We start from the raw sequence: 11,154 nt of genomic DNA, 5'->3' as shown, positions 1-11,154 counted from the left end.
TTTTGGAATTGCATTTGTTATGAAGAAAACCCTTGTAACTTCCAAACTATTAGTCCTATCAACTCAAATTTTCTTTCATTCGTTTCAGTAAAGCAAATTTCAGCATAAAATTTACCTGATACGTTCAAACAGCCCCTAGATAGCTAAGTAAAAAGTGTACTAAGTTATGTCAAAAGTTGTACTTTTTATTCATAAAAGCTCATACCACTTTTACCAATCGCTTGTTATATTGACTCGTGCATAGCATTGATCGATTCAAGGTAAAAACAAAATACAAAAGAAATGATGTTTCATTTGTTTAGACAGCAATATCAGATGCATTAGTAGATACAAGTACAAATGTATTCATAAAACGCTTATAACTTCTAAACTATTAGTCCGATCATCTCGGGAACTGTATTATTCAATTCAGTGTGAAAAAATAAATCACTATTAATGCCTTGTTTGTCTGTCTAGAAAAATATAAATTTTCTCCCCCAAATCACCAACATTTCACGCAAAAAAGGAGAAATATATAGAGGAGTGTAGCCCAGTTTACGGTTATAAGGACATAAAGCTTTTAATGACAAAAGTGTCTTGGGTATTATTTGTCCTGTAGTAGCACCATTTTTTTTCTATAATTACTGGACTCGAGGTGAAGTCTTTCTCTTTCCTATTTGAACACTTTATGAAGATGTAATATCGTAGGGGGTCACCAATTCCAATCTAAAATAAAAGTATATTGAATAATTTCCTATGTGTGTTAATTTCTACTGGCATAACTATTAATCCATCATAATTCTGTAAACGAACATACATATATATATATATTGCCAAAAGCCTTGGTTTGAGCAGGGTTTACCACACTTACATTATGTCCAAGGTCATACACGCACATATATATATATATATATATATATATATGTATTAAGAATAATTCACGATGTTTTGAGTACTAAATTTTATAACTTAATTATTCATCTAAAGTATAAAAACTGAACACGAGTATAAATAGAAAAATGTAAATTATGGTTCTGTACTAGTTACCAACCCTACACTACTTAATTTACATGAACATTTCAGTTCTTTTTTAATTCTTAACTTTTCTGGGATTATATCAATTGGATAACGAATTATATTTATGTTTGATCAATGCAATTTTATTCAATTCTGGGTAACAAATCTTTTATTAAAAAAATCTATCAAGTATTGCATATAAACATTTATAAATTTACTGATCTATATTTATAACATCCACAAACATATATCACAATATAAAATTGTTTCATAAATAAATCTCTAAAAACTATGTATAAATAACAAAATCATATCAGCACTAAGCCTTTGCTTTCATTTTCATCTGGTGTTAATTGATTCATTGAACTTCTGAATTGCTTGCATCAGTACTTCAATTGATTCACCTTTCCTTAAAGCTGCAGTTCCCGAATGGTGTGACCGTGGATTCCTAGGGTTCGATAGAAGGGTTAAAGAGGTTTTGTAAGTTTTTTTTAAACCAGTGATCAGTTTTTAAACCTCTGATTATATTTAAATCCAAACTATTATACAAAATTTATGTAATTTTTCGGTTGCCTGTGTGAAATTATTATAAGTAAAATGCTAATGAAATATATAAAAATGGTATTTTTTTAAAAAAAATTATTGTTTTTCTAACAACAATATATTGATCAAATTATGATAAGAACGATTTCAAAGTAAACCAGAATTCGGAATATTTTATTCATTTTCAGCTTATGTATATATGTTACTGGCAAAGTTTGAAATCCGGCATTCTATAGAATGCCTAGGTATGGTATATAATACCTAAAACTAGCCGGCAATGTATGAAGGCATTTATATTTCTCCCATTTCCTAGGCATTCTATAGAATGCCAAATGAGAAACCGTCAAAGTATAAAATAATCTCCAATTCATTTCGTAATGTAATGAAATGTAATTCAAAATGTCATTCAAGCCTGCCATGTTGCAACAAGTAGGTTAATTTCTTATTTTTTATATGAAAATTTTGTTTCCCATAATAAGAAAGACATAAATTATGTTTTGTACAACTTTCATTTTTCTTTACGCATTTTGAATAATTTTTTTTTAATGGCACTCTCATTATTTTTTTCAGAATAACATTTTTATTTTTGAGAAATGCACATCATTTACATTATAACCTAATCAGAACGTTTTTTTCATACTTTACGTAAATAGCATTTGTCATTCTTTTAGAATGCTTAGGTATTATATACAAGGCCTTGGGAAAGTATGTAATACTTCTCATATTCCATATCTTGCCTAAAAACATCCAGCATTATATACAATGTCTGGGCATTATGTAGAATTCCGGCGTTTCATACTTTGCCGGCAACATATACGCCAAAAACGTTTTTTAGATATAGTACAAGGAATTATTACAAATTTTAACTGTTGGGCATAAAACTTCATTTGACTTTATCAATGATAAAACGATGAAAAATTTTCATTCCTCTAATCAAATATTTTAAAACTAATCTTTCATAGGTTATAACGTTCACAATTACCTTAATTAACTTCATTTGCAAAGCCTGGGTTCCACCGAAAAAATGTTGATTATTTACAGTTAAGTACTCAAAAGAAGAAAAAAAATTGGGAACTGCTGCATCAAAGAACTGAGAATATCTCAGCCTTCTGGTTGACTGTAACCAGGTTCTACTGTATCCAATAACAAAATAGTACCAGCATTAAGCGTTGCTTTCATTTTCATTTGATTTCGGTTGCGATCCATTGAATTTCTGAAGTTCATCTTTGATAGCTTGTATCAAGGATTCGACCGGTTCGCCATTTCTTAAAGAACTGACAATATCTATTTCGTCATACTGGCCGACTGTGGCCGGATTCATTCCGGAAGAATGAGCCAAATATTGATCTGATATAACTTCTTGTAGAATGTTTATTGTGGATGAGAGAGGTACTGTCGTGTCCAAACCTCCCTCTGGCAGGGTTTCTAGCATAGGTGACGAGGAAGAGTGAGCAGCTGCTGGCAACTGACCTATTCTTTGGGATTGGAATGGGAAGAAGTTAATGTTTTTATTACACGCCTCTACTGGTGGTCGATCGGAACTGTAAGCTCCAGCCTGTAATAATAAAGTTAATGAGAAAAAAATTTAAAGCTAAAACAATATAAAGTATCCTGAAAATGTTAATCAAGTTGTTAATTAGTCTCAGAGTCGGTATGGTGGGTTTAGTCTTTGCCCAGCCGTGGTACAATTCCCCGTGCTTAACCCCTTTACGATTGGTTCATTTTCACGAAAACGGTCATAAAAGTGCCTATTTTGTCAAATACACGTATTTGCTTAGTGCTGACATCTAGTTTAAAATAAACTAACCATCTACAATTACCTTAAAAATATCCTGGTATTGCCATCTGGTGTGTAAAATGAGAAATAAAATATTTTCCAGGCAAAAGAACTGAATTAGTTTTATTCTTATTGGCGCATTACTACTGAACACTCCAGCCCGGAAATATCACGGGAGCGAGAAGGAAGGGGCTAATAAGACAGAAATCAAAGCTTAAAACAATATAAAGTATCTTGAAAATGTTAATCAAGTGGTTGCATCGTTGTTAGTAGAGTCGGTATCGTGGGTTTAGTCTTTGCCCAGCCGTGGTACGATTCCACGTGCTTACGGATGAGTGTCTGATTGAATTGCAGTTTCTCCAATTGTGTCCTTATAATGTGGAATCCTAATGTAATGTATCCTGGCGGTCTCCAAGCCGGAAAAGCATACTTGTAGTTGGGGAGTGTGGTATGGATGGTACTATCACCATCTACCCTCCTATCTTTATTTTGTAGGAGTGCTATGTGACCACAGGCCACTGTTTTTTTGTAACATCATTAAATATGAGTCTCAAACTGTTGCCAATAGCTCATTAGTGTAGCAGTAGTACTTCATTAGCTTGGGGCAAAATTAGGAACTTTTGCCAATGACCTGTGACCAGTTTTAGCAATTTTAACGGTGGCCCACTTAACGGTGGCCGTTTTTTTTTTTTTTTTAAATTTCAAATGATTAAAAAAAATTCGATATTACTAATGTAAAGCATTTCTCAAAATATGACAACATTGTAGAGTTCGTTTAGAAAATGAAGAGAAATTTTAAGAAACAAACGTGAAATGCAGTAATTTCTGAACATTATAAAATATTTATAATAATTGTATTTTTGTTAAAAAAAATAATAAAATGCAGATTGATTGTATTTTTGGCGTAAAAGTGGTGATTATCAGGCAATTTTTAATTGCCATTCGTTATATTTAGACGCCCTGGTGGCGGTCATGAATTTTGTTCTATATTTAGTGTTTTCAATGTAGCTTACTACATGTATCTACTGGAGGAATAGCTGTTATTTTATTTTAGAACTGAATTTTGTACTGTCGATATCTTTCAAGGACAAAACATTGAATATTCTTGCTCATGTAATAACTTTGCAGTTTTGTTTGTAATATGTAAACTTAATTCTTTTTTTTTTCTGGTTAAAAATCAAAAAAATTAGTAGTTATATTACTAGGTATTTATTTGATTAGTGCCCTATTTTCAATCAATATAGGTTCTTCTCAGAATTGCAATTTTTTTCTTTTGGGACAGTTTTGAGTTGCGTGGAAATGAAGCTTTTCATTCTTTGAATAACTTGGAGCACCATTTTTATTATTTTAAAGTTCAGTTCCACAGTAGTTTCCTCTGTTTTTTCATTTTATTTTTAAGTAGCTTAAACAATTTATTAATGCTTTTACTTTAACTGGAATTACAAAATTCCAAATTTTGAAACTATAATTTGTTTTGTGTAGTGAATATCGTAATATTCTTAAATAAAATATGCCTGTTTTGGTTCTAATTTTGCAAAAATATTTTGAAAAATGTTTATCTTACAACTTATTTAAGCTCAGATAAGCTGGGTTAGATTTCATATTGTTCTATTAACCATCTATCTAAAAAGACTTTAATCAAAACTATAAAAGCAAGTTAAAAAATTCTTCGTTTAAGAGCTGCAGTTAGCAACAATCAAAGCACTTAAATTAAGTGTTTTAATGCATAAAAAAAATATTAGATCTTTTCGTAATTTTTTTTAAAAAATTGTTCCCGATTACTATTATGCATATCACGAATTAAAATAAGGTAAATTACTATCTGAGATGCCTTAATAATTTTATTATAATATAGAAAACAAAAACTGTGTTTAGTCTTAAATTAAAAAAAGTTATGTAGATGTGTTTATAAAAAAGTAAACTTGCCTGTTCATCCCAAACCAACTTTGGTGGTGGATGAGTTTGTGTTATAAGTTGACCATCATCTGTTATTGTTCCCAACAACCTTTCTCCACCTTCTGAAATGGGTCGAGGATCACTTGCAATATCACCCGCTTGCCTAAAAATGAAATTTACATAAAAATAAACTTATTTAATTACTCGCCCAAAACTTTATGTTCCGGGACAGGACGACACGTGAATCAAGAGGAGATGCGTCGTGTTTTTGCGGTCAACTTTTTATTTTGACTACGAATCTAAAAAAGTTTTCATGTCAGATTTTTTTTTTTCCAATTTTTTTTTTAAATATAATTGGTCGAGGCCGGGACAGCCTGGTTGGTAGGACACTGAGCTCATGTCCAAGAGTTCGTGGGTTCGATCTTCACCGGCAGAAGATTCCCCGTGTGTAATGATGACTGATGCACGTTAAATCAGTCGAGTTTCAAAATCCTCCAGGTTCCCATAACAAACCAATACCTCTAGGGGTACTGTTCTAGGAGTTTCCTTGTCTTCTGGATTGGTTCAAAATTACAAGACTACGGAGTTGAACATTAGTAGTCGTAAACCCAAAAATGGGTCGGCTGTTCAACGGCGGATATAAAAAAAAATTTTGTTCGCAAATCAGGTGTATTATTTAAGAAGAAAGATATCAACAAAATAAGATCCAAAATTTAAAAATATATTTTAATAATCATTAATGCAAAAAAAAACAGCCCAACAAGATTAAAAAACTTTTGAACTTGAATTTGAAACTTTTTTTTTCAGACTGTTTTTTTCACTTGCGTTTATGTTTAATACTTTTACACAGTATAAACTAAAAGTACTTTTATTTCTATTTATTTATCTTTTGATTAACTTATTCAGATTGGCGAGCAGAGAGCAAAGCCTCTTAGTTTAGTTATAAATTTCACATAAGGAAAGATTTCATAGTATTGCTATTTTAACAAATTTTTTTATTTATTATAATCTTTGAAATTTGAGCCGTAATAGCTCAGGGTATAGAGCGTTCACCTTTAGGTGAACAGGGTTTGAATCCCAGCGATGGCTAGTCGATAAAAATTCCGCACCCGGCTTGCACCAACCACAGTGGTAGACGGATCACGAATTTGAATCCCTTTGCCGTCAGGCCAACCGTAGAAGGTTTTTGTGATCTTCCTCTCCATGGAGCGTAAATGCATGTTAGTTCCATCAAAAAGTCCTCCACGAAGGCAAATTTCTCCAATACTTGATCCAGAAGTTCCCTTGTCTTCTGGATTAGATTCAAAATTGCAAGGCAACGGAGTGGAACATTCGTGGTAGTAAAAACAAAGAATTGAGTCGGCTCTTCAACGACAGTTATAAAATAAAATAAAATCTTCAAAATTTCATTTTCTAAGTGTATTTAAACTTTAATATTATTTTGGAATATAAGTCACTATAAAAAATACCTTGTATGTGGTCCCGCTTCTGCTGACTGCGATCTGAAGCTGGAAGATCTTGAAAAAATATCATTGGTTGTTGGTTCAATCTTCTTACTGCGTAAGCTAATTTAAAATTAAAATAAATATTTTCATTATTTTTGAGTCAGTTAGTTTGCCCTCACGTTAATCTAATACAATGTAAACCAGAGATTCACAACCATTTTTAGGTATCGGGCTACAAAAACTGGGAAGTATTATGTTGAGGGCCAGTAGTAACATAAGTCTGTAATTGTAAAAATTCAGTGTGAATTTAGATTCTAGTTAAAAATACACTAATATTAATTACGCATGCGTAACTAAATTTTTCAATTAATAAAGATATTATAAATTAATAAATATTTTTTTATTTAATCTAAATGCTTTATACAGGGAATTAATTATTTGGAAGATTAAGAAGCAAACAAATTACTGTAAAAAATAAAAATAAGGAAGAAAGAAACTTAAAAAAATTTAATTTACCTCAAAAGTTGACTTTTACTGTTATTTAGTTAAAAATATATTTTTATTTAATCTAAATGCTTTAAACATATTTGGAAGATTAAGAAACAAACAAATAACTGTGAAAAAAAAAAGGAAGAAAGACACTTAAAAAATTTCATTTACCTCAATAGTTAACTTTTACTATTATTTAGTTAGAAATTTATTTTTATTTAATCTAAATGCTTTAAACATATTTGGAAGATTAAGAAGCAAACAAATTACCGTGAAAAATAAAAAAAAGGAAGAAGGACACTTAAAAAATTTCATTTATCTCAAAAGTTAACTTTATTTAGTTAGAAAACAAATTTTTTTACTGTTCCTGATATAGTATCAGATTAACGGGATTGGAATCTTAAAATCAGGTGTGTTTAATTTATTTGAAAGAAATTTATTTTTACTGCTAACAACTGGGTTACAAAGAGAATTTGCAAAATTAAAATTAACCCCTTCTCTGCCGGCGTTGCATCTCATTCGTTCGGCGTTATTATGCCCGTATGGTCGACGTCACTACTGAAGTCCCGCGATTATTTTTGCTTCTGAATATTGTTAAGAGATGGCGCAACTAGTCCCACTTTCTTCACAATTTTCGCAGTGAGATCTCCCGTCTTGAAATGAAATCAAAATCATTCTTTACTTTTCTTTATTAGTGTTACCTTGCATGTCAAAATAGTTATGATAGTTTTGTGATAAATATGATTTTTTACGCTCTGATGACTAAGACTGATTGTAAAACTGTTTTAACGGTAAGTTTGGAAAATTATTTTCCGAAATATTTCGTACCTAATATAAATAATTATTTTATGCTTAAGATTTATCTTAAGCACCTTAAAGCAATAAAGTTAATAAATATGTTATCACAGTGTATTATAGATAAAACTTGGGTGCATTGTAGGGAAAACTGGAAATCAGTGAACGCCAAATTCATCACACCAAACAAACAACTGCTTGCTGACAAAATTAATTTGCATTTTCGAATTTAGGATAGAACATATATTAATTTTCAGGAATCAAAAAAGTGCTGTTTTTGGATTGGAAATTCGAAAAAAATCCGATACAGAAGGGGTTAAATGAATACAATCTGGTGCTCTAAGAATGATAGAATAAATCAGTAACTATCTATTCAAAGTCTTAGTTAAGTTCTTAACGCAACGCAAATTTTTGCTGCTATTACCAAATATTTTTTTTAATAACCTTTTTTTCTATATATTTATTGTAGTCCGTTTGAAGTTAAGAAAAGACCATTGCGGTATAGGATTTAAGAAATCATCCGCTCCTCGACTACATATAGTTCCGTTTTATTTCGTTATCAAATTATACAAATATACTTTCAAAACAATGTAAAACCATTTAAAGAACTCGACGGAGAGAAATTTAATTCGTGCTATCTTTTACGACATTTATCATAGAATTATTAAATAAAGGTTATAGTTTCGTAGTTTTACTGGAATCTTAGATTTGGCGACATATTTCGATAAATACGGAGAACATTCGTTCTTGAAAAAGAAACAACTATATGACGTTGCGAGAATATTGGATTTTATTGGACCACTAAAAATGGCGGATCTTATGCTGACATGCTCTAAACAAATCAAATGAGAGATAAAGAATTTTTACCTTTGATTCTCTGTAGAAGAAAACCGTCTGCAAGAAACAATATTTATTATTCTTTCATCAGTTTCTTTAAATGCGAACAGAAAGACGTATATTTGTTACTATTTTTAGATATCATTTTTATTAATTCTTATTACTTGTTAATTTATTATTGTTGTTAATAAAAGAACCAGCAAGAAAGAGGCTATGCAAAGTCGTTTCAGGAGTTGGCGATGATGATATACGTTCACGCTCGGAACTTGACATCCATTTGGTGTGCACTTAAATGCAAACAGGTTCCCTCCATAGGGGTAATGGTTTTTTCTTAACTTGCGACGGAGTATAGTAAAGACAGTTCTGATGCCAAGTTAAGAGGCTTTAGAGGCCACTTTTGTCCCTTGGACCATAGCTTGTGCATCCTTATGTATACTACTATATAAATATAATAATACAAATGTTGTTGTTTTTTTAATTTTATGCCAGAAAAAATAAAAATTAGCTTTTCTCACCTTCCATGCAACTTTCTGCCACCAGCTAGAGCAAAAGCATCTTCCAGTAACTCAGATATCCTCTGTCTTACTCTAGATAGATGCTGGTTAGTCTCTGCCGCAGCTGCTTCACTTTCTGATTTAGATTGAGCCTGAGTGAATTGAATGAAATGAATTTAGATAATGAGTAAAATTTTTAAGTTGAAAAAAAAAGTTATTTTGAGCAATTGGATCTTTAAGTGACAAAAAAAAGGGAAGACGCATTTCAAAATTTCTGGATTCATGTTAGAACATTATTGAGATACTGTATAAGTTAAATTTTTATATTTAAAAGAAGATCACAGAATAAAGAATTTCATAAATAATTTTTTTCTGCAGTGGAGTTTTGAATGGAGAAAAAAGTTTTTAAGATATCTTCAGTTAACTTACCAGAACTCGAAAAAATGAATACCATTGAGTTGTTTTATAAGTTAATCTTACAAATCATTAACATATTTTATGTAAATTAAATTAACTTACCAGTATGTTATTTTATAAGTTAAATTTTTATATTAAAGGAAGATCATAGAATAAAGAATTTTACACATGCAAATTTCTTTTCAGAAATCTGCTGTGGGTTTTAGAGTGGAGAAAAAAAGTTTTTAAGATATCTCCGGTTATTTTACTAAAACCCGAGAAGATGAATAGTATTGAGATGCTTTATAAGATAATTTTGCATACCATTAATAAATTTCGTGTAAATTAAATTAACTTACCAGTGAGATACTTTATAAGCTAAACTTTTATAATTAAAACAAGTTAACATAAAAAAATGAGCACTTATTTTTAAATTTTTCCTAGAAATTTCAAAAGAGAACTTTAAAATTTCCGCACTTATCAAACTAGAGCCTCGATATTGTGATACTTTATAAGTTAAATTTATACACCCTCGAAATGTTTTGTATAAAATTCATCAGTTTTCCATTGAGATACTAAGTAAAATTTCTATATTGAAAAATAAAATCTTTTTTCTATATTGAAAAATAAAATCTAAAAAGAAGAAAACAAAAAAAAATCATGCACTTGATAAACTTTTTTCAGCGCTATCCAATAGATTTTCAATTAAAAAAAATTAAGCAAATGAGAGTTGGCAACTTTTAGTTAATTTGTCACTTAACTATTATATCCTTGAGAGGAGGAAGCAGCTCTGCATTCGAGCTCTCACTTTCTCTTTCATCTCCTTTATCAGAAGGAGTGCTTGGATTGGATGAAATGTGCCTGAAATAATTTAAAAAAAACATAAACATTGGTATAGGCGCTACAATAAAGTAACACTCGAAACAAAAATTCCAACAAGAATTAAATGTTAAATATGATATAATGTTAAATATTAATTATTTATTATACTGTTTATTATACTATACATATTTATTATACTGTCGGGCCTCTATTTAACGAAGTCGCCAAATCCCGATAATAAGTTCGTTATATGTAAAACTCGTTAAATAGAAAATCACTTTTTAAAATACTTGAACAACACAAAACAGGTTTTAAATTCATAAACACTAGGCATAATTAAAGTAGCAATGGATGCGCCTTTATCTTGTAAACTAGTATCTACTATTTATTTTATAAATCTTTACCATAAAAGAAATTTGCCTGGAAAGCAAGAATAGAGCAAAACATTATCCAGTGTTACACTATTATGCTACATACATTTTCAACTGAAAAAAGCTAAATTTATGCATAAAATTATAGCTACATTCATTACAAAAAAAATTTAAACATACGTTACCACATGCGTTCTTTAGTTTAATTGCTACTGATGAAATCCGTTAATTTGCACTGAGTTTTTCGTTTGAAACGAAAACAAAAAGGAAAAGGGATTTTACTGCTTCCTTTA

General features: G+C 30.3%; 1 protein-coding gene across 1 annotated transcript in view; it reads right to left on the bottom strand.

Annotated features, from left to right (window-relative positions):
* Window positions 1–2,412: 2,412 nt before the first annotated feature.
* Window positions 2,413–11,154, bottom strand: part of LOC107456418 (uncharacterized) — a 44,214-nt gene continuing 35,472 nt past the window's right edge. Inside the window, exons 9-13 of the mRNA XM_016074271.5 lie at window positions 10,430–10,529; window positions 9,294–9,424; window positions 6,682–6,777; window positions 5,243–5,375; window positions 2,413–3,094 (exon numbers count right to left, since the gene is read on the bottom strand). Of these exons, the coding sequence (XP_015929757.3) occupies window positions 2,702–3,094; window positions 5,243–5,375; window positions 6,682–6,777; window positions 9,294–9,424; window positions 10,430–10,529 (853 nt within the window). The 3' untranslated portion in view covers window positions 2,413–2,701. The remainder of the gene's footprint in view (window positions 3,095–5,242; window positions 5,376–6,681; window positions 6,778–9,293; window positions 9,425–10,429; window positions 10,530–11,154) is intronic.

Source organism: Parasteatoda tepidariorum, chromosome 10 (assembly GCF_982258835.1).
Source record: "Parasteatoda tepidariorum strain Cologne lab strain chromosome 10, Ptep-v5.0, whole genome shotgun sequence".
In the NCBI taxonomy this organism is placed as follows: Eukaryota; Metazoa; Arthropoda; class Arachnida; order Araneae; family Theridiidae; genus Parasteatoda; species Parasteatoda tepidariorum.
Note: the sequence above shows the minus strand (reverse complement) of the source record. Positions and strands in the feature narration are given on the sequence as shown.